This window comes from Monodelphis domestica, chromosome 1 (genome assembly GCF_027887165.1).
Source record: "Monodelphis domestica isolate mMonDom1 chromosome 1, mMonDom1.pri, whole genome shotgun sequence".
NCBI classification, from domain to species: domain Eukaryota; kingdom Metazoa; phylum Chordata; class Mammalia; order Didelphimorphia; family Didelphidae; genus Monodelphis; species Monodelphis domestica.
This window is the reverse complement of record NC_077227.1, coordinates 350,565,101-350,591,628: the sequence shown is the minus strand read 5'-3', so window position 1 is coordinate 350,591,628 and position 26,528 is coordinate 350,565,101. Positions and strand designations below refer to the sequence as shown.

The following is a 26,528-nucleotide window of genomic DNA, read 5'->3' as shown; positions in this document are numbered from 1 at the left end:
TTAGTTTTTTAGAGAGGGAGAAAAGGGGGAAGGAGGGAGAAATTTGGAACTCAAAACTTAAAAAAGAATGTTAAAATTGCTTTTACATGTAAATGGAAAAAAATAAATTACTTTTAGAAATTACATACCTAATTTATTGATCTGTTTTATTTATTATTGGAAGTATTTAGAGATATAAATTTGCAGGATTATTTTGCTTGTATTCCAAAAGGTTTGATGTGTTCTCATTGCCGTTATTTCCTTATATGAAATTCTCCATTGTTTCTATTTGGTTTTTTGATACACCACCATCATTATACTTACAACATTCATTTTCTTCAAGTCCTTTATTGATCATTTTTATTGCACCAGGGCCAGTAAAATATGTATTTAATATTTCTGCTAATCTAAATTTATCGATGTAGTGCTTAAGTCCTAGCACATGGTCAGCTTTTATAAGGGTGCTATGCAGATGAGAAATATTTATACTCCTTTGTATTACTATTAGTTAATTATTATTTATCATATCTAACTTTTCAAAAATTCTGTTCAAGTTCTTAATTTCTTTTTCATCTTATTACATTTGTCTAGTTCTAAATATATATCTTGAGGACTCCAACTACTGTGATTTGCTGTATATTTCTCCCTATAATTCAATTAACTTTTTCATCAAATAATTAGATGTGCTATGATGGAAGATATGTGTAAAGTTTTGATATTATTTTATTGTCTATAATACCTTTAATTACAAGGTAATTTCCCAGTTCATCATTTTAACTATATCTACTTTTACTGTTGTCTTCTCCAAGATCATGGCTGTTCCTCCTGGAGGCGGCGGCTGTATTCTTATAAAAAGTTAAAGAATGGGGGAAGCTGGGTGGTTTAGAGGATTGAGAGCCAGGGCTAGAGATGGGAGGTCCTAGGTTCAAATCTGGCCTCAGACACTTCCCAGCTGTGTGACCCTGGGCAAGTCACTTAATCCCCATTGCCTAGCCTTTACCACTCTTTTGACTTGGAACCAATACACAGTATTGACTCCAAGACAGAAGGTAAAGATTAAAAAAAAAAGTCAAAGGAATTCTGAATGTTTACTGTGAAAAGAAGACTTAGTTTACATCAGTGATTATGTCTGTCTTCTCTGAATCCCATTCTGGTGTTGAGTTATATTTGTTTTGTTCTGCTTGGCCTTGGACAACAGAACTGGTATCAATAATGGGAAGAAATAAAAGGCATATTTCAGCTTAATAGGAGTTAACAATTGGTTACTTATGAATGGAATGAGTTGCTTGGTTCCCTGTCACTGGAATTCTTCAAGAAAAATGCTGGATGAGCCCCCTTATTTGTTATTCATGACAGAGATTGGACTGAATGACCTTCAAAGTGTCTTCCAGCTCTAAAAGTCTATAATTCATCAGGTAATAATGGTTCAGCAAGTTGTGGTACATGGATAGAAAGGAACATTAAGGTGCTGCAAGAAATGATAAATCTGAATACAGAAACCTAGGAGCTGATCTCTTGTGAAATAAGCAGAAGGAAAACTACACACAACTACAAGAATGGAAATAAAAAGAACTACAAAATAATTTAGACTGAATGCCATGAAATTATAATGGCCCAGCTTAGTACCAAAGAAACAATATAAGGAGGAACCTCTCCTTTCTCTTTGCAGAGGTAGAATATGGTGTGTGTATAGAATAGTACAGATGATATAAGACTTTTCCCAACTGTTAGTTCCTTAACTGTTTTTTCTTCTTCTTTTAAATTCTTTGTAACAAGCTTTCTGGGAGGTGGAGGGAGATAGTGTTCAATGAGAAATGTAAGTGATGTAAAAACAAGACATTTTTTAAAAAATTTAATTTTTTGACTTGCCAAGTGTCCCATTAAGTTAGTATCAATCAGTAACAGAAGTTCTATGAGTCTTAATTCAGTGCTCTTTTCACTATCCCAGATATAAGACATCCAGGGATACTGTAAAGGAAAAAGGAAGATGATTGGTTCCTCTCTGGGGTGGTAGCCTTGAGGCACTAAGCCCCTCCAGGGGGCTATGACAATCTGTGATCTTTACAAACCAGTTTGAGGTAGCTAAGACCCAGAACTCCTGCCCCCAGTCCAGTGCTCTTTCTAACTAGACTATCCAACCTACCTGATGGCTTTCATTTGGGAATGTGGAATTGACTTTCTTGATGTATATTCATTAGAAGTCCAATTAATTCCTAGGAAATGTCTCTCTTCAAATTTAAGATGCTCCAAAAACCACTTTCCAAAACCTCAAAAGATTTTTTGAGTGTCCAAATGATTTCTCCCCTCGACATGGTATACGTAAGCCAGAAGTTATCCACTAACCATGGGAAATCCCCAACAATGAGGGAGGGAATTAGGTGAGAATTTTAATGTAACAAAGAAATCAATTCATTTTTTAAAAATCCCTATTCTCAAACATCACTTGGCAGAAAGAAAAACAAACAGCCCAGAGAAATGAATACAAACAATCCCATTTTATTAGCAGTTAGTTCAAGATTGTACATTAGTGATGAAGGTTCTCTTTTCCAATGAAACCAAAAGGCTGGTGTAAGAGCACTAGGAAACAGGGGATGGACTAAGCTTTATCTCACTCCCCACCTCATTCCCTTCCCTCCTAATAGAGGAAGAGATACTTCTCTTTCCCAACACTTTTCCCCCTTCCCCCCACATCCCAACATGGGCTTCTCCCTAGGAAGAGACATGGATTCTATGTGAAAATTGGCAAAGGGAGGGGGGGATGTCTTGAAGATAATAAAAGCAAAGAATTACATAAACTTTTCCTTCCCTTTTTTTGCACTTTCTATGTAACCTCTCCCACTACCCCATCTCCTCTAGACTCTTCTAGGATATATTTGGGGGTCACCAAAGTAGAGCCAGAGAGAGAAATGGAGATGGCATAGAAGTTTTCTAGGGAGAAAATATAGCTAGATTCAGACTGTTAAGAATCAATTGCCTGAGATCCCACTCCCTAATTTTCCTGTCCAAGGCCCAGAGGAACAGAACATACAGGAATCACACATGGACCAGATGCTTCATGTCTTACACATGTGAGCAGACTAAGCCTTATTCCAGCCAGTTTGAACCCACAGGTAAAAGGGCAAAGCAAATGTTTCCCAGGCTCTCCCTGAGCACCAGGGAACACAAGTGGATAGAATTCAAGATCAGTTGGAAACCCCCTCTGGTGAGATCTCGGGCTAGTCCATTGGACCAGTGCCAGAAAGATCTAGAGTGGATTTTTTTCCTCCCTTTCTCCCTTCCATGAGACCCTTACACTGTCCCACTTCTAGGCCTTCTCTTTCAACTCCACCAGGACTCCTAAGCATCTGGAATGCCCCAAGGGCTCAAGTTCCACCTCTGAGGAGTCTTTCTAAATTGCCTCTGCCCTGGGTGTTTTCCCCTCCTCAATTTAGAGCTTTCTGTGTGGATCATTTATAGGACACCTTAAGCAGACATCGTCATATTATGGGTGGTTGTTTTGGTTTCTCAACTCTCCTCTGTCAGACTATGACTTTGTTAAGGGCAGGAGGATGCCTTTCTCCAAGTACCACCAAGTGCATGATTGTGTACCCCGTAGGTGCTTCATAAATGCCTACTTCCAGGACTGATACCAGCAGCAGCCCAGGGAGTTGATACTGGCTAACCCATGTGGTAGTGACAAGATCTTTGGTCTTAGAAATGGCCAGATCTTCGCGTCTAGATTTCCATGAAGTGTTGGGAAAAGAGCTGGGCCCATCCCTTCTTGATTCTGCTAACCTAACTCCTAATGGAGGAAGGCAGAGGGAGACAAAGAGAAGCATTACAGAGGGCAGCTCCACTCCAGATGGAGTCTGAGGCTTCTTCAAGATGAGTTGAAAGCTCTCATGGTAGGGATGGGTCTCCCTCACTTTTTTTTTTCCATGTGAATGTCTCTCTGCTCACCCACCCTACCCAAATTCTAAAACTATAAAAGCTGACTTCTTTGAATTCAAGGCTTTCAAGTGGAATATAATTTCTCATTGTTCTAGTCTTTGGGGATCTTTTTGCATCCCTCTTCTCCATGTGGCTTTGTTGGTCTGCAATTAGCAAAGGTATCTCAATCGGGGTCAAAGCAGGTTTGATCACTAGCTACCACCGGGTCATACTCTTCTTCTTAAGTCCAGCTGACCAGTACCAGTCACTGAGACTTGATGCCTCCTTGCCAGACTGAGGGAGGCCTTTCCTTCAGAGATATCTCACTTTGGGGAAGGGAGGAAGTATCAGGAAATCTATGAAGGGAGACACTGGAAACATCATGCCAAATCTGAGTGGTGGCACTGAAAGCCACCTGAGTAAGTCACAGCTTCCCAACTTGACTCTTGGCTCCTCCAACCCTGCTCCTGATTATGGGGGAAGGGTTACATACAGCAAGATGGGGGAGAATTTGAGGAGGCCAATTGTGCCATGGGTGATATGAATCCCACCTTCTACTTTGACCTCCAGGTCCTTAGCCAGAGCCTCAGGGGCCTGAGCTGAGAGTTGGAGGCAGAAAGACACTTTACCCTCAAGGATTTCTGCCCTTGTGGCCCTCTTCCACCAGCAGAGGAATCGTTATGGTTCTTTTTGTAATAACATTATTCCATAAAATTCAGGCTTCTAGGCTTAACTTGGCAGCTCCTAACAGGTGGGCTTCTCCAGCTCTTTCAAAAGGAAATAGCAGCAGCAGCAGCCACTAGGATCCTTGTCAACTTGTCATCCTTAGAACAGCCCAACACAGATCTTATTTGGCCAATGCACGGTGTGACCTGGCTCATTTCTGTTTCCATTCTTAGCTTTGATGACACAGCTCTTCCATCCTCTGCCTGTCCCAGTGGGGCCACAGCAACAGGCCCCATGTCATTTAGCTCCCCACCCAAATGCAGCAGGCCTGCCTTCAACTTCAATCAATTCTCCTCCCTTCCCAGGTCCATATTGACTTTAGACTCAAATGGAAATTACAACTACTGACACCCCAACCTCTGCCCCCCCCCAAGCAGTTGGGTTGGGGTAAATTCCTCTAGCATGGTGTAAAAAAAAAAACACAAACACAACAAAACCCAGCTCCAACTATTCACATCCAGATCTATTTCTGGGTACTTTCTACCTTTGCTTTTTACCCAAGCACTTGAATTTTCCCTCCTTCAAGTAGCTCCCTACAATGAAAGATTGTCTTCTTGGCCAGCCAGGCATAGAACTGTACTCCCTCTGCCTCATCTCCTTTCCAACACCACCAGGACTCTAGTAAGAGGGAATACACATTGAACTGTGGCATGGAAACCTGATGCTAGGACACCCTTCGTGAGAAGAGGTCTAAGACGGAACCTGAAATCTGGAATTGGAAAAGCTGGTATTTTGGCATCCTGGCCATGGAAGAAGCCACTTCTTTCTGCCTGGCCTTGGAAACAGGGAAGGAAGAGAGGCTGAGAGAGGGGCAACCCTCCCATAGAAAAATCGACAATGAGGTTCAAGTGATTCAAGATGATCCAGGCAGGGCTCTCTTACAGCTTTTGCTGGAGTGGTCACCTTGATCTGTTAGCAAAGGAATGAACTTAGCAATGATGGAGGGTTAGGTGAGGGTAATGAGAACACTACATTTCAGCCACTTCACAGTTTTACAAGTAGGTTAGGATTGGTGGGGAGATACCTGACCCCTGAATCAGTAAATAGCTTAAAGATGCTGCTATCTAGAATAAGCCCGCAAGACACCACCACATGGGCTTGCCCCTTGACTCAGAACAATATATAACATCTAGATGGGCCAATTAATTGCGTCTATAAACTTGCCTCTGCTAACCCCAGGCAACCAGACAAGAGGAAAGCATAGTCAGCTCTTTCTTTGGCCTACTGTCCCAGCCAAGATTTCCAGCTGGAGAAGATACTAACATGCCTGTTATTGGCAAGACAGAAAACAGGAAACTCTTACCAGCCTCAGGGACCCAAGACATTCCTATCATCCATCAATTATTTGAGCATTTGGCCCACTAAGACAGCAATTGTGGCTCCTAGGTAAATCCCACTAGCACCAAGTTAAGGAAGAGGTGGGGTAGGGTGGGGGTCTTTTGTACAGGATCTCATTATATAAAGGTCAAGAATACCAAGGGAATCAATTAAAAAAAATTAAATTGAAAAGGGAAGGAAGGGGGCCTGCTAGTAACAGATGTCAAACTATACTATAAGCTAAAATCATCAAAACAATTTGGTACTGGGTAAGAATCCCTTTTGATCTTGGACTTTTGAATGGGGCTGGCTCTCAGCTCTGGCTCCATAGATCTCCAAGCCAGGATCAATCTGCAACTGTGCTCCACCTTACTCTAATCACCGTATCCCCTCTTTCTTTGGCCAAAATCTGAGCTGCATGGACCTGTCACATGGTCAGGTTTCCAGAAAGGAGAACACATCCCCCTGCAGATGATCCACCATCTTTTGCCACCACCAGCCCCCGAAGCTGACCTGAAGGTCTCTGTTTCCTGGTACCTAGCATTGTACTTCATGAGGAAAGCTCACACATCATTAGTTAATATATTCCTTCTACTCTTATCGTGTCTCTTCCACCGATCAGAAAGATCTGAATCCAGGAATAGCTGCTCTAATAGCTGCCAGGGTCCCACGAATTCTGGCACAGGCTCACTCAAGACAACAGGGAAGGAGTCAAAAGTTTGTCACAGCTGCAATCTCGGAGTTGTTGGCCAAAATCCATTGGTGAATTCTATCCCCAGACCTTGGGTAGGTCCTACAGTGGCCCAAACACAATACAGGAACACTAGGGCAAACTACTAAGGAACCCCAGGACCCCAGAAATTGAAATGCTCTTTCACCAAGAGCTCTCACCCGGCTCCATCTCTCTCATTCTTCCCAAGTTAGCTCAGGGCCAGATTATAATAAAAACCAGTTCTGACTTTCCATACTGTGTATGGACAGGTTTCAAGCAAGAGCATTGTGACTTCTCTAGAGTTTCTGATAACAAGAATTGTCTTCCGACCTCTACAGCTTAATCATGCAAGTTCCCTGGTTGAGACATTCCACCTCTCCTCTGCCCATTTCCTCAATTTCCTCAAAAAAAAAATTTCCTACTTCTCTTATTGGAAAGAAAGGGATATTCCCTTTAACAGGAAACTAAATAGCACATTGGCCGCCATACTGCTCTACCATGGCTCTCTGGCACTACATATGCAATGCCTACCTCAGAATGTGCTTGGTCTAGTACTCTGACCTTTTTCCTTTTTTTCCCCCCTTGTGACGTGACTTTTTATATTTAGGTCATTTATCCATTCATATGGTATAGGCTGCCAATCTCCATTTTTTACTACCTTTTTCAGTTTTTATAATCTAGCCCTGAGCTAACTTGGGAATCCCCCCCACCCCCACCCACCCAAGTAGTTCATGTTATTAAGTTTCCTTTTTCTTTAGCTCACCTTCCTTCCTGTCCTGAAGAACTGGGTAGTACTAAGAAGCCCTGAAATCATTCCCTCTACCCACTCTGTGCCTTCAAAGTTATCCTAGAGGAAGTACACTGCTGGCTCTTGCATCTTCTTTTGCTTCCTGGGTTCTCTCCATCCAAGATAGAATTTCAGTTACTATTTACTGCTTTTCTTTCTTTGCCTTTCACCACATATGCTCAGACTCCCCTTTTCAGGGCAGAAGTTTCTGATAAATTCTATCCTGTTATCAGACTTCATATTATCATTTGCAGGCCCTGGGGGATTCAAGAACTGACCTATTGCTGCTGTGGGAGGGCTCTGAGGTTCACCAAGGAATCAGATGCAGGGGAGGCGCACTGATCTGATTTCTCATGGAGGCAGAGATAGTACCAACTATGCCAACAGGTCAAGGGACTGGGGCCTCCCCATCAGAAATGTGGTGCCCACTCTGGGAACCTACGATCTCTCTGGTTTGCCTTGATCTGCTTAAGTTTCCTCAGCACTCTCCTGCCTCCACACAGGCCAGGCTGGATGATAGGGATGCTGAACAAGAAACATGAGCCATGATGAATCTAGTATCACCGATGCCAAGAATCCCGTTTCTGCCAGCAGATGCCCAGTTACATGGCCTTGGGCTCTCTTCTTATCCAGCAGCATCTTCCCCTTCTCCACCCCATTATACATTCATATTGGTCCCATGCATATCTGCTCTTCCAATTTTCTAGATGATCAATAAATTGGTGTGACTGCCAGGGCCTCAGACCCAGGCATGCCCAGAAGAAAAGGGAAGAACTCAGGGGTTGCCAAGAGCACAGGGGCTCCAGATCTTGGGATGGCCATCCTTACTAAGACCCTTCTAGGCCCTCTCTGCGGCCAAGACCTCAGACAGCGCACCCAGTCCACAAGCCTTCCCCAAGTGCCAAAAGAACCCAGAGTAAAGAAGACGTACGGATCACAAACATCAGATCCCAGAAAACACACAGCCCTGGTAGAGAACTCTGGCCTGCTTCTTCCTCTCTCCTTCCTTCTAATATATATAGCTCCACAACTGCAAGATAATAGGCCAGTGTGATCAACACCAGCCTAGAGGATCCTCTCCTCCCCGATTTTATCTGCTGCCTGCAGGAGATAAAAATCAGGCAGCTTCAGGGTGAGATAGAGATACTCACCCTCCCTTAGAGCTCATGGTAGCAAATGCTATCTTTCTGACGGCCTCCCCCCATTAGATGCCCTGCTGCCCTGATTATGGCAGCAGGCTGGATTAAAACAAAACCAAACAAAAGGAGAGAGATATGGGGGGGGGGGGTGGAGAGGGAGAGAGAGAGAGAGAGACAGAGAGAGAGAGAGAGAGAGAGAGAGAGAGAGAGAGAGAGAGAGAGAGAGAGAGAGAGAGAGAGAGAGAGAGAGAGAGAGAGAGAGAGGGAAAGGAAGAGAGGGAAAGAGAAAAAGAAATAGAGAGAGGGATAGAGAGAAGGAGAAGGAGAGAGAAAGAGGAGAGAAGGAGAGGGTAAGGGAGTGATGGAAGGAGAGAGAGCAAGGGACAAGAGACAGTTGGGGAAAGGAGGGAGAGAGACAGAGAGTTTATATAAAATAACACAGTGTAGCCCCAGTAATCAGGGTACAAACTCTGGCACCAAGAAACAAAAACCAAAATATTAAAATACTTCAGCTTTTAGTATTTGAGAGGTTTTAAAAGGTTCTCCGGGAAGCCTCAGGCTGCTCAGAGCAGGAGCAGAGGCAGAGGTACCGGGCTATAGGCACCATCTTCACCGCCCATAGCCTTTGCTTGGGACTGGAGGGAACATTTTATGTACACTGGAATGGGTTCTGGTAGCTGGACCCTGGGGTCACCTCAGTCTTTTACCACAGAAAACACCACATATGTCATATCTGATGATATGGAAAGGATATGGGGCAGGAGATAAGGGGAGTGTTCTGGGACAGCTCTAGGACCTGGTCCTAGCCACTGGATGTTAGGATGGAAGGGTTAAAAATATCCCCTGGAAAGATTCCGCAGGGACTGAGTAGATACTGCAGGTACCGAAGACGTTTTAAGGACAGAGAGGGGAAGGTATTGATCAGATGGACTCCAAAACTCTCTGGAGGCCATCAGACATGTCCAGCCTGTGGCTAGTTCTGAGCCCCAGACCTCTCTCTCCGAAGGGCCTCTTTTGAAGTGGGCAGGGGTGTGCCCCGGCCCCCTCCCCGCTCCCCCACTGTCCGGCCGCTGGGGAAACACAGCGATTAATACTGAGGGGGCGCCCTGCTTGGGGGAAGGGGAGAGTGCCAGGGGGCACAGTCAGGAGTCGTACAGAATCCCTCTCACAAGGCAGTGGCGGCACACACGCAGGAAGTGACCTTACACCTGGGGAAGCTTCGAGCAGATCTCGAGAAGCACTTGGGCCACGTGCCACCTCGCAGGCCTTGGCTGGGGGAGGCTCTGGAGCTCTCGTGGGCTGCGCTCGGCTCTTCTCCGGGTCCCCAGGTCGGGCCTCGCTGGGGTACTGCTCAGAAGCGCTCGGCAGTTCTGGGCTCTGTTCCACACCCCTGGGGTGGCTCAGTGTGAGGCTGGGGGCTCCCTGGCCATCATGAATGCTCACTCTGGTCATGGTGCTGGCGGCAGCTACCTAGTATTCTGGAGGTCCTCCCGCAGCCAGGTGGGCAACGTCTGGCCCATCTTATACAGCAGCTTAGAAAGTTCGATGTTATGGTCCCGGTAATAGTCTCTTAGGAAAGCTCTTGACTGCAACAAGAAAGGGAAATAAAACATTAGTAGTCCAGAGGGGCTCAGGACTCGCCTCTTTTTCCCTGTAGTCTATGGATCGATTAACAGTTTAAATACATTTAATATATTTTCTTTCTTTCTTTCTAAATCCTTACTTTCTGTATTAATAACCAACTTGAGGAAGAAAAGGGCAAGGGCTAGGCAAATGGGGTTAGATGACTTGCTCAGAGTCACCCAGCTAAGAAGTGTCTGAAAAGGGAAAATATTCTAAATTAATTAATTAAATAAAAATTTAAAAAAATATATCTGAAGGCAGATTTGAACCCAGGACCCACTCTAGGTCTGGCTTTCTAGCCACTGAGCCAGCTACCTGCTCCCCCTATATTTTTCTTCCATGGCATGACTCTCCTTTTTTTGTAAGTCAACTAGATGGCATGATAGATAGAGCACTGGGCTTAGAGTCAGGGAGATCTGAGTTCAAAATACTCCCCAGAGACATTTATAGATAGGCATGCCATGTTGGTGAACCCATGGCACATGTGCCCTGGCAAGCCAGAGGGGACTGCTCTATTCCTCCTCTCTACTGCCCCTGAGAACATTTTTCACATGCCCAGCCGCTCTGCCCAGCAGTTCAATGCAAGCGCTTCCTCCCTCCTCTATCTGGGGGTAACACAGGGGGTTCATAGGCAGTTTAATGATGCAGTTTGGGCACACCATCTCTAAAAGGTTTGCCATCACTGACAGGTATAGGGTAGCCCTAGGCAAGTCACTTAACCCCTATGAGCATCAGTTCTCCATCTGTAAACTGGGAACACACTAGAAAAGGAAATGGCAAAACCACTCCAGTATCTTTTGACTGATGCAGAGTGAAATAAGCAGAACTAGGAGAACATTATACACAGTAACTGCAATATTGTGGAATGATCAAGTATGACAGACATGGCTATTATCAACAATAAAATGATCCAGGACAATTCTGAGGGACGTAAGACAATGAATGCTACCCACCTCCAAAGAAAGAACTGTTGGAATCAGAATGCAGGTGAAAATATATGGTTTTTTACTTGTTTATTTGGGTTTTATAAGATTACTCACTTACAAAAATGAATATGGAAATATTTTCTGCATGCTAATACATGTATAACCCAGTTAGAATCCCCTTCCAACATCAGGAGGGGGAAAGGAAGGAGAGAGGGAGATAAATTCAATCATATAACTTGGGAAAACTTGTGTGGAAATTTGCTATTACATGTAATTGGTAAAAAAAAAAAACTACCACAAGAACAAAGTCCCTGGGGGTAGACTAAACAACAACCACCACCAATCCTTTTTTGCCTATTGCGCTATCTGGATTCTTTTGGACCACTGATCTGTGACTTCATTGGTATACTATGAAACTCCTAATAAAGAAACTCCCACAAAGCAGATCTGTATCTGCTCTCCAATTTGCAATCTTAGAGAATTACCTCAGACACTGAGAGCTTGAGAGCTTTGCTCATGAACCTAATCTCTATAAGAGGAAGAATTTGAACCCAGGTCTTTGTGACTCTAAGATCAGCCCTCTACCCACCAAGCCATAATCTGTCTATCCCAAATGGATTTTAAAGCTAACTAGGGATAGACTATTTGGCATTTCTTTTGGTATCTGACCACAGAAACTGGGAAATCAAAGCAATTAACATTTATTAGGGGAAGCTAGGTACCAAAGTGAAAAGAGCATCAGGCCTGGTATCAGGAGGACCTGGGTTCAAATATCACCTTAGATACGTCCTAGCTGTGTGACCCTGGGCAAGTCACATAACTCTGATTGCCTAGCCTTTGCTGTTCTTCTATCTTATAACTGGTACTGGGACAGACAGTAATTATTAACCATCTAATATGTTTTAGTTACTGGGTGACAAGAATAATAATGATGACAATAACAATAATGATAATAGTGGGGGCCTCTGGGTAGCTCAGTGGATTGAGAGCCAGGCCTAGAGACACAAGGTCCTGGATTCAAATCAGCCCTCAGACACTTCCTAGCTGTGTGACCCTGGGCAAGTCACTTAACCCCCATTTCCTAGCCCTTACCACTCTTCTGCTTTGGAACCAATACACAGTATTGATTCTAAGATGGAAGGTGAGGGTTAAAAAAAAAGAAGAGTAGGAATTCTAAAGGCAGAAAGATAGGCATTATGGAAATCCCAGAGGTAGGAGAGCACAGAGGGGCATAAACTAGCATAGTTTTTCTTTCTGTACTAGAATTTCTGAATAAATACAATCTCCAAGAAATTCTAATAAGATACAAGAAGCTGTTTGGTGCACTCCCCCCCAAATACCCATGACTTGAATTAACCTAGCAACAGCATCACCCTCCAGATCAGCGAATTTGGGGCAAAACAGCAACTCTGGCCACTTACATCCAAATCCATTTCTGGGTACTTCCTGCCTTTGCTTTTACCCAAGCATTTGGTTTTCCCTCCTTCAAGCAGTTGGCACCAGAATCCTTTCTTTGCATCATACCTGCAGAGAGGGAAAATACATTAACTCCACCTAATGTATCTTTCCTAGGAGATAGCCATTTTCTTTTGGGTACAGTTCAAACCTAGGTTCCTAGAGATAGGCAGATCACCTTCAGCATTACAGAGACAAATCAGGGGCAATTGGTGTGATGTTATGGGACAAGCTCTGGACTTTGAAGTAAAAAGGCCAGGCAGGGTTCAAGTTCTGGGCCTGTTGTTTACTAGCTATGGATCTTGGATAAGGAATTTCACTTCTCTGGGTTTCAGTTTCCACATCTGTAAAATGGGTACAATCGTGTTACTCACCTCACAGGGTTGTGAGAAAATGCTCTGTAAACCTTGAAATGTTACAAACATATGAGCAGCTATCAACATCTCAGGAAAGAATATGATAGTATAACTAGAAGGCTTATGAACTACATAATATCTTTAGGGACAGGTGAAAGCTATAGAGAAAGGATATCCCCAAGAAGAGGAATAACTAAAAGGAGAGAGCAGTAGTGTTTAAACTTTAAACACTTTAAAAAACTGATGGGTTGGGGCAACTGGGAGGCTCACTGGATTGAGAACCAGGCCTAGAGATGGGAGGTCCTAGATTCAAATCAGACCTCAAATATTTTCTAGTTGTGTGACCCTGGGCGAGTCACTTAATCTCCCTTGCCTAGCCCTTACCACTCTTCTGCCTTAGAACCAATACACAGCATTTATTCTAAGACAGAAGGTAAGTGTTTAAAAAAAAACAAACTGATAGGATCTTTGCAGAAGTTGGAGAACTATGGATGCAGAACATTTCATGGATTATTGGACTAGATGTGCTGCTTAGTTTTGCTGAAACCCTTCTACCCCTTCTTTTTTATTCTTTGTTAAAAGGGACGGCACTCTGAAAAGGAAGGAAGGAAGGAATATATTGAAAAAAAAAGGAGATAAAAAAACAAAGGGTACCCTTTTTCAAAATAAACTGGAAACCTTGGCTTAAAGAATATTAGGGCTGGAAGGGACCTTGGGAATCATATCACCAAAGTCCCTTTTTACAGATGAGGAAAACTAAAGCTAAGAGAACTAACCAAAGGTCCCAAAGTGAGTTAGCAGCACAACTAAAATCCAGATCTCCGGCCTCTAACTACAGGGATTCCTCCAAGCTTTCTTATTACATTTAACAGTATACATAAAGAAGAGAGAGGAACTTTAGTGTGAAACCACATGCACTGAGATTCTTTTTTCCATTCACAGGCTCCTGTAAAGGAACTTCTCTGACCATATAGGTCAGATATTGATTTCTATCTAGTTTCTGCCAGACTGATTTGAATTTTTCCCAGCAGTCTCTGCCAAGTAGTGAGTTCCTATCCTGGTCGCTAGGATCTTTGGGTTTATCAAACACGAGGCTACTGTGTTTCTTTGCATCCGTATGTTGATGCTCTTGCCAAGGAAACAGCCATACATCCTGGTCCACAAGGGACACTGCCTATCCAGTGGGATCCAACCACTCTCCTCGAGGATTTGGGGACGTGTTTCTGACGCCAAAGCAGAACAGCCAAGGGAAGGCGGGTCAGAAGGATTCTTGGGCTTTGGGGTTAGGACGACACTCACACCAGAGTTCTATGGTAATCAATTATGTTGGTCACCCCGAGGAACTTCTGCACGGTATCCATCACTTTGGCGGGTTCCGTCCGGAGCAGTTTGCCATCCAACACCAGGATCTGGAAAAGCAGGAAGGGGAATCTTAAATGATCCAGTCTCATCCCTACCTCCTGCCAGCTGAAGCAGGGCAAAGGATACTGGCTGCAAATCCTCAAAACTAGCTAACTTTCTCCCAAATGGCCAATTCCATTAGACTCATCTTCAAACTGGGGCCATTCTGGCTACTGTGAAAATGTGTTTTGCGTGACTTCATGTGAATAATGGATATCCTGTTTTCTTGCCTTCTCATCTGGTTAGAGGGGGAAGTGGTAGAGAGGAGAGAATTTGGAACTAAAACTAAAAATTTGTTTAAAAATTAAAAAAACAAAACTAGGACCATTCCCAACTTCACAGAGGAAGGAGGCCAATATAAGAGACATACATGGAATCATGTAATAGAAGCATTAAGAAACTGAGAATACAAATCGGGTATAAGAGAAGATCCTTAAGAAGCTGCCTTTAAGGGGGCAGCCAAGTGGCTCAGTGGGTTGAGAGTCAGGCCCAGAGACGGGAGATCCTAGGTTCAAATCTGGCCTCAGACACTTCCCAGCTGGGTGACCCTGAGCAAGTCACTTAACCCCCATTTCCTAGTCCTTCCCACTCTTCTGCCTTGGAGCCAATACACAGTATTGATTTTAAGATGAAAGGTAAGGGTTTAAAAAAAAGATGACACTGACTTTAAAAATCTGGAGGGCTGTCATGTGAAAAAGGGATTAGATATATTCTACTTAGTTCCAGAAGGCAGGGCTTGACAACTTGAAATTCTGTAGAAGTCATTCATTGATCCATATCAAATGACACCTCAAAGTGACTCAATGGATAAAAGCACTGAACTTGGAGTCAGGAAGACCCGACACCCAGTTGCAAGTCTGAAGGGCTGGGAGGGTGGTGTTGCCCTCTACACTAATAGGAAAGGAGGACGGTTTAGGGGGCCTGTTCTGGACAGAGTGGAGAAGTCTACTGGGAAAGTGAGTATAGGGAAGGAGGGTAATTATTTGCAAGGCACCTCACAATCAACCTGTTTATGACCAAGGGCTCCCCTTTCAAAAAGAAATCAAAAGACCTTGAAGATCCAAAGGCACAGAATTAATTCTGGTGGAGACATGGGGACACATGGAAGGAAATATCTGGAGCCTGCCTCCTGGTATCCCTATTTAAACTGACCTCACTTTACATATAGATCACCCCTGAGCCCCATACGATGCCAGAAGGATTTGGGGCTTAGGTACCTGGTTGGCATGGTAAGCACTAAGCCAGTGCTCGATGTGGGTGGCATACCAGCCGGGAACAAGGCAGCGATTCTGAAGCGCCCGCAGCTTCGGGGAGGCATTGGGCCCTGCTGTGATCACTTCATGGAAGGTGTACTTCAGGGCAACTGGGTCATCGTGGGCTCGCTGATGCTGTTGGGTAGCAAGAGACTTAGAACATGAAATGCCCCCACCGGCTTTCAATCGGACAAAAACTAGACCAACCACTACTTCCCCCGGTGAGAGATCACATTCTACTCAGGAGAGGCAAGGAGGGCAAAGAGGAGGCAGGCAGTCCTCCTTCTCCCTCTCTGCCCTAGGCGGGAAGCATGGAAAATAATGCTGTCCCACTATACAAAGTGCAATCACTCAAAACAAAGAAGCAGTAGCCAAATCCTCGGTGATGCTTCTTCCTCACATGACTCCCAAGGAGCTGGCAACCCCCAGCACAGAGCTTACCTGGTACCAAGAATAGGCTCGGTCGGCGGGGTCTATGAGGATGGTGAGGATCTTGGCTTTGGGTAACAACGCAGCTGCCCGTTGGGGGGCCACTTCAGAGTCAAAGTAGTTGGCGCTTTTCTCAAAGTAAAAGTCAGAGGTGGTATTGGAGGGAATGGGGAAGAACTCCATGTACCTGTTTAGGGCCCAGAGAGAGAGAAAGATGGGAGCTGGACAGCAAGAATAAGAGCAGGACAAGGAGGACTGGATCCCAATGGTAACACCATGAGGGATACTGGTTGGCTACAAAGCTTTCTTGGGAATGAGAGCTGGGTAACAATGAAATGGGGAGCTTGAGGGGCATTCCATTGTCTCCATTTCCCAATCCATTCCTTTTTGGGAGAAGGTTGGAGTGAGAAGATTTAAAAAATCATCTATCATTAAAGCATTCCTCTTCTGACCTGGGGGAAGGGGGTCAAAACTCAAGGGGAGATCTTATTTCTGGCCTGAGGGATAGGGGTCAGAACCCAGGGGAAGGTTCTACCTCTGGCCTGAAGGAAAGCGATCAGAATTCAGGGGAAGGTTCTACCTTTGGCCTGAAAGAAAGGGGTCAGAACTCAGGGGGAAGGTCCCACCTCTGGCCTAGAGGCAATTCAGAGACAGGCCAAATAAGAAAAGATTAAGAAGTTGAGAAACCCCACTCAGCAAGACTGACTGGAACCACATAAGAGACTCAAACTTATATCCCAACTGTATCACTGCCTGATTACTCTGACCTCTCTTGCCATAGAAATTCCATTTCGTTCCTTACCTGATGGCCCCAGGGATACTAATCAAATAAAACACCTGGAGAGCCTCAGAAATAAGCACTTGGGGAAAGAATCTCTTTTTGCTGAATACTACATTGGCCCTAGCACGGGTTTCAGACATCTTGCTATTCTGGTTTCACCTCTTAGGACCCAGGCATCACCATCTCAGCCTCTGGGGGATAGGGCCCCCCTCTCTCTGGGCAGCTTGACTGAACTCCACCCCCCGTTTTCCTACAACAGGAACCCCATCAGTGCATAAACAGCTTCCAGATGCTTCCTGACACCAACGCAGAGCTTCCGATCTGATGTCCCAAGCTGGCTAAGGATGGAAAACCCCACTCACCAGTCAATGCCTTTGTGATAGTTTTGGCCATTGAAAAACTGGATTTCCTCAAAGGTCTCTGGGCTTGGGTAGTTACTGCTCAGGTCAGGGTGCATTCCCAGGAACAGATAGAGGGCTGTGGTGCCTGCAGAATAAATCGGTAGGCTACTGAGGGGAGGATGCCATACCAGGGAGAAGGATTACAGAACCAATGATCTTGTTTCCCCTTTGCCAGCTGTATGAGTGGGACCAAATCACTGGCCTTCTCTCTAGATTTGTTTTCTTATACTTGAAAAAAAAAAGGGGGAGGATTAGTCTAAGCTACTGGGCTTTTTGGAGGAAGTCTGATGCCTTCTCAAAATAATGCTTTTTTAAAGGAAGCATTGTCTGGATAGAGCTGAACACTATCCAGGGTTTCAGGGGTCTTGGAATGTATCCCCTGTACCGAAGGGGAGACCACTGTACAATACTGCATAATAATGTACAATGTACTTTATTATTACTGTATTTAATGTTGATAATGTTTTCCTGTATTTATTAATTAAACTTTTTATATAGTCTATATATGTGATAAAATTTAAAAAAATTTTTTTAACTCTTTAAAAAATCAAAATAATGCTTTAAAGTGCATAAAATCCATAGGATTACAAAGAAAACCAATTAATTTGCAATAGAGATTTTTTTTTTCAAGTCACAGACTTCAGATGAAGTATCCCTGAACCTAAGTGTTTTCTACAGTTTCTTACTTTGTATCTATACATTCATGGCCTTTCCAGAGGTTTGGCTCCAGACAGTGTCCTGAGAACATCTCTAGACTGGTCACTCAAAAGGCCACTAAGTAGGGCACTCCCAAAGGTTTCATCCCAAAGTGGAACTCCTCCCTTTGATACCAAAGAGACTGGGGAGAAAGGGGAGACCCCCAGGAGACATCTCTTCTGTTCTCAAAAATCTTCAGCAGCTCCAACCATCTCTCAAGTAAAGCTCTGATGGCTCCCCCACCCTACCCCCATTCAAGGGTGTCTGTAATCTGGCACCCCACTACAATTTTTTAGTCCTATTCCATATGATCCAGCTCCACCCACTCTATAGCCCAGAGGAAGCATCTCCTGAACAAGCCAATTGATTTCCTGCTTCGGTGGCTAGGCTTACTCTGTGTCTTCTGTCGGTAGGACTTCCTTTTCCCTCTTTGCCTGTGAAATTCCCACCTATCCTTTAACTGTAGATTTAATTTTGGGAACTGAAGAAAGCAACCTCAAAAGGCCAGGCTGCATCCATCTACACAGTGCCATTTTTTTTTTTATAAATAATGTACCAATGGCCTCTGAGAGGGGGAAGCTCCCCGAGGGCAGGGACCCTCTCTCCCAGGGCTTTACACAGTGCTTGGAAAGTGCATGTAGATTCATTCATCAAGCTGAGACTTGGCGATGTCTCCTATCCTGTCCCTGGGACACAGGGAGCATCAGGGAGGTCTGGCCAGCCAGGTCGCAGGGGCACAGAGTGGGCATACCTGTTTTTTGAGGTCCAATGATTAAGAGTTTTGGGAACCGGTCACACGTTTTCTCCTTTGACCAGATGTCTTTGTGCCGCTTGTCCTCACAAGGATCCTGAAAAGCAGAGGGACAAACATCATGGAGTTGAGGCAAAATTGGATCTTTTGTTCCACCTACCCCACCCACACCCCAACCCTCTACAGGCAGGGGTCCTTAACCATTTTGTGTATCATGGACCCCCCCCCAGGGAATCTGATGAAGCCCATGGGCCCCTTCTCAGAATACGGCTTTTATTATTTTTTTCTTTTAAAAAAAAAGTTTAATTAATTAATTAATTTAGAGTATTTTTCCATAGTTACATGAATCACATTCTTTCCCTCCTCTCCTCCCACCCCCTCCCATAGCCAATGAGCAATCAGAATACTGCTTTTAAATGAATAAAATATATAAGACTGTAATGGAAACCAATTATAATTAAAAATTTTTATTGTACAAAATATATAGGGGGCAGCTGGGTAGTTCAGTGTATTGAGAGCCAGGCCTAGAAATGGGAGGTCCTGGGTTCAAATTTGACCTCAGACACCATCTAGCAGTGTGACCCTGGGCAAGTCATTTAACCCCCATTGCCTAGCCCTTACTGCTCTTCTGCCTTGTAACCAATATCCAGTATTGTTCCCAAGATGGAAGGTAAGGGTTTTAAAAAAAAAATAATATTAAAAATTCCAAATTATTTATATATATATATATTCTGGTGAAGTCTATGGGCCCCTTCTCAGAATAATACTTTTAAATGCATCAAATAAATTTAAATGGAAGCCAATTAAACTGGAAAATATATTAATATATTTTTTTCATTCTTTTCTTTTTAAACCCTTACCTTCTGTCTTAGAGTCAATACTATGTATTGCTTCCAAGGCAGAAGAGTAAGGTCTAGGCAATGGGGGTTAGTGACTTGCCCAGGGTTACACAGCTAGGGAAGTGTCTGAGGCCAGATTTTAACCTAGAACCTCCCGTGTCTAGGTCTGGCTCTCTATGCACTGAACCAGCCAGCTGCCCTCTGGAAAATATATTATGTATAATTTTATATTCTTATATAAATATGTATTTTATTTAAAATATTAAATTAATTTTTAAAATACAGTATAAGCAAAATAATATGTGTATTATATTATAATTATATATTATATGTAATAATTATAAAATATTAAATTAAATAAAATATTTAAAATATTTAAAAAATAAAAATGTAAAGTCCACAGATTCCAGTTTAAGAAGCTCTACCCTACACCGCAAGCACCTAGTCTGTTCTATTCATCTCATAATCTGCCTGATATCGGCAAAACTTTTCTTCTTTCTGCATCCCGCATCCCCAGGACCCAACCCCTGCCCCCCAGACTGTGAGCACCGAGAGGTAGACAATCTCTGATCTTGCCCAATGCCTGCCCAGCACACTGATCTTTAAAAGCGCTCATTCAGTGAATGGATTTGTCAGTGGGGAAATGAGTATGGAACTTGAGATTCCCAGCTCCAGCCCAGTGAGGGGAGGCAGATTCCCTTGCCCTATCCTCTAACTCTCCCACTGGCACCAGTGTCCATTCTGGGCTCCTGAGCCCTTCTTCCCCTACCTGCCACAGTGGGTCTTTCTCCTCTGAAAAGATCTGAAAGTATCTCTGAGCCAGCTGGACTGGTGGCAGCGTTTGCAGCTTCAGATTGGTCCAAGAGTGAAGGAAACGCACCAAATGTTTGAAGGTATACAATCCCAGGCGATCATTCCCGTAGTTGGACAGGTGGGTCATGAAAATGCTGATCTAGGGAAGGGAGAGAAGGTTGGCTGAGCAGGCATCTCTCAGCAAGAGGGCCCCAAACTCCCACCCTTCCAAAGGATGCCCAAGACAACTCAAGAGCTGGTAAACACAGGGCCAGTCATTTCCCTTGTGCTTCTAAAATCAGGATGCTGAGCTAGATAAGCATATCCCAAACTAAGAATAGAACAAAGGGGGCAGTGAGGTGGCTCAGTGGATTGAGAACCAGGCCTGGAGACAAGAGGCCCTGGGTTCATATCTGGTCTCAGGCACTTCCTTGTGTGAACCTGGGCAAGTCACTTAATCTTCACTGCTTAGACCTCAGCGCTCTTCTGCCTTGGAATTAATACACATTTTGATATAGTATTGACATAACATAGTATTGCTTCTAATTGATGTAATTGATTCTAATTGATATAATATAGTATTGATTCTAATTGATAGAATTGATTTTAATTTATATAGTTTTGATTCTAAGATAGAGGATAAGGATTTTTTAAAAATTGGCACAAAACATTCTTGGAGCTATGGGTGATAGCTCACCCCATAATCTCTAACAGGGGTCCCCAAACTTTTTACACAGGGGGTCAGTTCACTGTCCCTCGACCGTTGGAGGTCGGACTATAAAAACCTAATCCTAACCCTAACCCAGTAGCAGTATACACAGTGTGGAATCCCCTCCCCCAGATCACCACTCACCATGCTGACGTCTTCCATTGTGCAGCCACATAATCCTTTGAGTGGTGCCTCGTTCTCATTCAGTTACTCTCAGAATAAGGCGCCAGCAAAGGATTATATCACTGGAAATAGTACTGTACGTGAGCAATGCTGCCACCCACAGTGCTCCTCTCACTGACCACCAATGAAAGAGGTGCCCCTTCCGGAAGTGCAGTGCGAGAGATACATGGCCTCAGGGGGCCACAGTTTGGGGACCCCTGCCCTAGAACCTAGAAGGCTAATGCTGATGGTTCTCTTAAACTGGAAATTCTTGAGTTACAGTGGGCAAGGCACCCTCACCACGTGTTCTCATTCAATCCTTCATTGATCTGGTAGGCCCCTACAAGAAGGGAGCTGCCAGGCTGACTAAGGAGAAGACAGAGGAGGAGCAAGTTAAAGCTCTTGTGCCAATCAGAGGTTGGGGTCCTGCACTTCCAGTCTGAGCAATACAGAAGTCCAATTTTTTTTTAAATTAAAAATAAAAATAACCACTCTTGAACTTCAAATATATTTATGAAATTCTTAAGTGCTGACCAGGGAGTGAAGGGAAGGCATGGCAACATGCCTTGTATTTCTCATATAAAAAGAGGAAGAGAGCATTTGACTCCAAATTTGGTGACAAAATAAAACAATTTTAAACATTAAAAAATGGGTCCCTTTTAATACTTTGGCATGTAAATAATTTCAAATTTGATGTTTTATATGGGGGAAATAAAATAGTAGAAGTGATAGCAACTATCTTTAATATCCATTCCAAATCTGCCATCTTATGTTCTATTAACTTTGCCATTCGATACTCATAAGATACCCTCTGGCTCTGACAGTCCATAAGTAAGAAATATGGCACCTAGAAAAGAGCCCTAGAAATGTTGACATTGAACAATATATTTTACCAGTTAGTCAACAAGCATTTGTTAAATGACTACTATGTGCTAGGCACTGCACCAGAAAAGACAAAATTAATCCTATGAGTAAGACTGCTGGACAGGAACTACAGAATTATCCCTCTGTGTGTGTGTAGAAAACATTTAATATATAAAATAGAATAATTATATATAATAAATGATATATAATTATGTTAGAATACATATTATATATGTATATTCCACCCTTAAAGTATATAATATATAAAATATTATGTATGTTATACATAATATATAAATATATTATATATTCCCACCCTTAATATATGATATATAATATATGATATATTTAACATATAATATAAAACATAAATATATTTTTAAATAGTCTGTATGTTATACATATTATCATATATTATATATCCCCACCCTTAAAGTATATAAATATACAACATGTAAAATAAAATATGTATAATAAATATACATATTATATATTATATCCCAACCCTTAAATGTATACTATATAAAATAAAATAGACATAATAAACTTATCCATAATATAATATCATGTATACAATATATATTCCCACCCTTAGGGGATATAAATATATAATATGTAAAATAAAATATGTATAATAAACATTATACATAATATTATATATTATATATCCCAACCCTTAAAGTATATAATATGTAAAATAAAATATGTATAATAAATACTTTTATACATAATATGTTATCATACATATTATATATGTATATTCCTATCCTTAATGTGTGACTATTAAAAATATATTATATAAATAAAATATCATATATAACAAATAACATTTATTATGATTGTATTATCATACATCTTGTATAATATATATGTACACACCCACACACACTTTAAGGGATAATTCAGCAGTAGAGTATACCCACATGCATACAATCCTATATACACATGTCTACATGTATGTCTATGTACACACACATGAACTCTATCTTCAACCAGTCCATGAGAGCATGTTTCAACCAAATGCGGAAATGAGTACAACAGAGCTGGCCAAATTCAGCGGAAGGAGCGCTCAGACTGTGCGTATTTCCTAAGGCAAGGCAAGGCTTGGGAGAGAGTGAATCCAGCCAGCCTTGGCATCAGGAGGTCAAAGTCCTGCCTCCACACATACCAGCCGGGCAGCCCTGGGCCAATTCCGTGGCCTCTCAGCCCCGGGCAGCCTCTAAGGCTGTCACAAAGGAATTACTGCTGCTCCGCCCTGAGGTGAGAGATCACAGACTGGGAATTCCAAGGCCTGGGAGATCACGGTGGTGGGTATGTTTTATAAAAAGGCAAACATAAAGTATTTTATATGTTCGAGATGAGGAAACTGGGGCCCAGAGATCCTGACTCACCCAAGGCAAGCCAGGACTGGAATTCTGATCTCCTGACTCCCCACCCGTTTTTTTTAACTCTTACTTTCTGTCTTAGGAACAGCTCTAAGACAGAAGGGCAAGAGCTAGGCAGATGGGGTTAAGTGACTGGTCCGGGGCCACACAGCTAGAAGGGGCCTGAGGCCAACTTGAGCCAGGTCCGGCGCTCCGCCCCCTGTGCCACCTCGCTGCCCCTCCCCACCTACTTCTAACACACAGCACCCATCTATCCCACACGGGAGCCCCGGGCCCGTGTCCCTTTGGCCACAGACAGACTTACGGCTGCCAAGGACCCCATCAGGCTGCAGGAAGGAGGAGGCCAGCCTCACCGGATTGAGCAGCACAGTGAGGAAGAGTTCTCCCCCGTTGATGATTTTGTCCAATTCGCTGGACCCTCCTGGGTATTCGTTGTAGAATATGGTGTGGGTGAAGAGGCCGCAGGTCTGCCGGGGGAGGACCTAGGAGGGCGAGGAGGAGGGAAGGAAAGGGCCTGGCATCTTGCTAGCAGGACAGTGTCTTAAGCTCACTCCGCGCTCCCACTCCACAGAAACACCAAGTCTCTGGCCTGGACCAGGGGGCGCTGCCTGTGGTGGAGGGTCTTCCTGGAAGCCTTCCCAGGAGGGGCCGGAACACGGGCCTCCTACTGAACTGGCTGGAACTCCCTGGTTCCCAGGGATGCCCCGACAGAACCTTCTCCAGGGCAGATCCCCAGAGTGTGGACAGCTCTTTCTGTGCCCCAGGACATGGGCTTGGAGGGCTCTCTCCAGGAGGAGAGTGAAGCCCAGGGGGAGGACCCACCACTGCTCACAGAGTTCCACCTCTGGTAACCGAGGGAAGCAGCCACCCTAGTTAACTTACCATGATGCCATTGTGGATGAAGCCACGGCGGTAACGGGCAGGCTTCAGGTGGGGATACTCCTCTGTGCTGGTCACCTGGATGTCCCACACCTGCTTCCAGGCCTCGTAAAGCTGCATGTGGACCGGATACACGCCAGAGTGGTGGGGAGCCACGGCATAGCCCATGTCAGTGGGGATTCCATGCTCCTAAAAACAGGGATGGGTCCAAGGGAGGGCGGTGAGCGCAAGTCACCGGAAGGTCCCCTTCTCGCCTCTAAATGAGGAATCCCCCCCAAGAGTCTTAGGAGCAGGGTATCAAGCACTCTGAAGGTGACAGAATATAGATATCAGCTCATACATCAAAGCCATCTAGTTTCCTACTCTTTATTTTACAAATGAGGAAACTGAGGTTCAGGGAACTTAAGCGCCCTAGCAGTCCAAGGTCACAGGTAGTAAATGTCAGAAGCAGGATTGGAACCCAGGTCCTCTGACTCCAGAGCCAGAGGTCTCTTCTAAGAAATGTTTCTGATTTGGGGGAAAGGTCTATTCTTGGGTCCTAGAAAACTGGTTTGAGCTTAAGATCTGAGTCTGGCACAGCTTCCTAGGTCAAATCTCATATACTACCTCACATCTGGACTGAGCTCAACCCCTCATCTCAAGAGCCTTCTAGTCTCTCCTCATGCCAGGCTTGAGTCCCCATCCACATCTGTTCAATCACTTCCTCCCAAAAGGTTCCAGTCAAACACAGATCAAACTTTTTCTTTCCTTTCTTTTCCTTTTTATTTTTTAATCATTACCTTCTGTCTGAAAGTTGACATGAAATACATATTCCAAGAAGGAAGAGCTGTAAAGTCCAGGCAATTGGGATAAAGTGACTTGCCCAGGGTTCCCCAGCTAGGAAGTGTCAGAGGCTAGATTTGAACCCAGGATCTCTTGTCTCCAGTCTGGCTCTTAATCCACTAAACCACCTAACTTCCCCTCTAGACCAAACTTCTGATGGTAGCCTTCCAAATTCTTCAACAGGATCTATTCCTTCCCTCTAGTCTACCTCCCTCTATCTGCAGTGAAAAGTACATCTCTCTGCCTTTTTTTTTTAAACCCTTAGCTTCCATCTTGGAATCAATACTGTGTATTGGTTCCAAGGCAGAAGAGTGGTAAGGGCTAGGCAATGGGGGTCAAGTGACTTGCCCAGGGTCACACAGCTAGGAAGTGTCTGAGGCCACATTTGAACCCAGGACCTCCTGTCTCTAGGCCTGGCTCTCAATCCACTGAGCTACTCAGCTGCCCCTTGTTTCTTTGTTCCTGACAAGATGCCTGACCTGTCCGCCATATCACTGTTCTCTCCTCCACTCCGTCTCAGCCATCCTTGATATTCTGCCAGTTTTTCAACCTGTCAGTGCTCTCCTTGACCCACCTGACTGTTATCATTTCATTTAAGGTATTCTTCAGTGTATTAAAAGCCAGGTTGAGAGAGGGGAGGTCCAAGGTTCAAATCTGGCCTCAGACACTTCCTAGCCCTTACCTCTCTTCTGCCTTGGAGCCAATACACAGTACTGATTCTAAGACACAAAGTAATAGTTAAAATATATATATATTCTTTGTATTCATGACCAACTAAAAAGCAAACACTAATTCTCTCTTCCTTTTGTCTCTCATTTTTCATCCTTACACTTCTATTTATACACAGCCATGGGCATAAGCGTGCACTCACACACAGAAGGTGGCAGAGACCAGTTCTGGGGCCCACTGCCTGCACCCCTTCCCCCGGGCTGTGGAGGGGCCTCAGCGGGAGACCTTCTGCCATCTTGATTCCGTCCAGCCCAGAGCCTGTTTGCTCTAGTGTTCTGACTCGAGTTTCTAGAGAAGCCCATTCCTGGAGCTCTAAGCCACCATTTGTCTCTCCTCCTTGCCCAACACTCATCTCAAATAGCTTCCAAAGGAGACTTTAAAGGTTTCTGGCTGCAGCATTCAGCAATAAGGCAATCCCAGGGGATTCCTTTAAATTGGTCATCGAAAACTGGAAGCCGATGAGAACAGAAGAGCAAGGGGCCTTTGCAGGGGAGGGGGAAGGATGGCACCATTACCGCGCCTCTGTGCCACCTTTGCCCAGACTCCCTGGGGCCCAACGCTGCCAGCCCTCGAGGTTCTCAGGGCCACCAGTCCCAGGTGGATCTCTGAGCTAGGGACTATGGGGGAAAGAGGGAGACCTGCAAGGCGACTCAGGTCCTCGTAGATACGGGGCAAACACACCACAAAAAGTTAAACCGCTTCCCCA

At 44.1% G+C, this 26,528-nt stretch overlaps 1 protein-coding gene across 1 annotated transcript in view; it reads right to left on the bottom strand.

Moving 5' to 3' along the window:
* Nucleotides 1-2,455: 2,455 nt before the first annotated feature.
* NDST1 (N-deacetylase and N-sulfotransferase 1) overlaps nt 2,456-26,528 on the bottom strand; it is a 47,414-nt gene continuing 23,341 nt past the window's right edge. Inside the window, exons 6-15 of the mRNA XM_003339560.4 lie at nt 24,275-24,460; nt 23,746-23,874; nt 20,250-20,432; nt 18,642-18,738; nt 17,156-17,279; nt 16,025-16,199; nt 15,548-15,718; nt 14,229-14,338; nt 12,540-12,642; nt 2,456-10,155 (exon numbers count right to left, since the gene is read on the bottom strand). Of these exons, the coding sequence (XP_003339608.1) occupies nt 10,036-10,155; nt 12,540-12,642; nt 14,229-14,338; nt 15,548-15,718; nt 16,025-16,199; nt 17,156-17,279; nt 18,642-18,738; nt 20,250-20,432; nt 23,746-23,874; nt 24,275-24,460 (1,398 nt within the window). The 3' untranslated portion in view covers nt 2,456-10,035. The remainder of the gene's footprint in view (nt 10,156-12,539; nt 12,643-14,228; nt 14,339-15,547; nt 15,719-16,024; nt 16,200-17,155; nt 17,280-18,641; nt 18,739-20,249; nt 20,433-23,745; nt 23,875-24,274; nt 24,461-26,528) is intronic.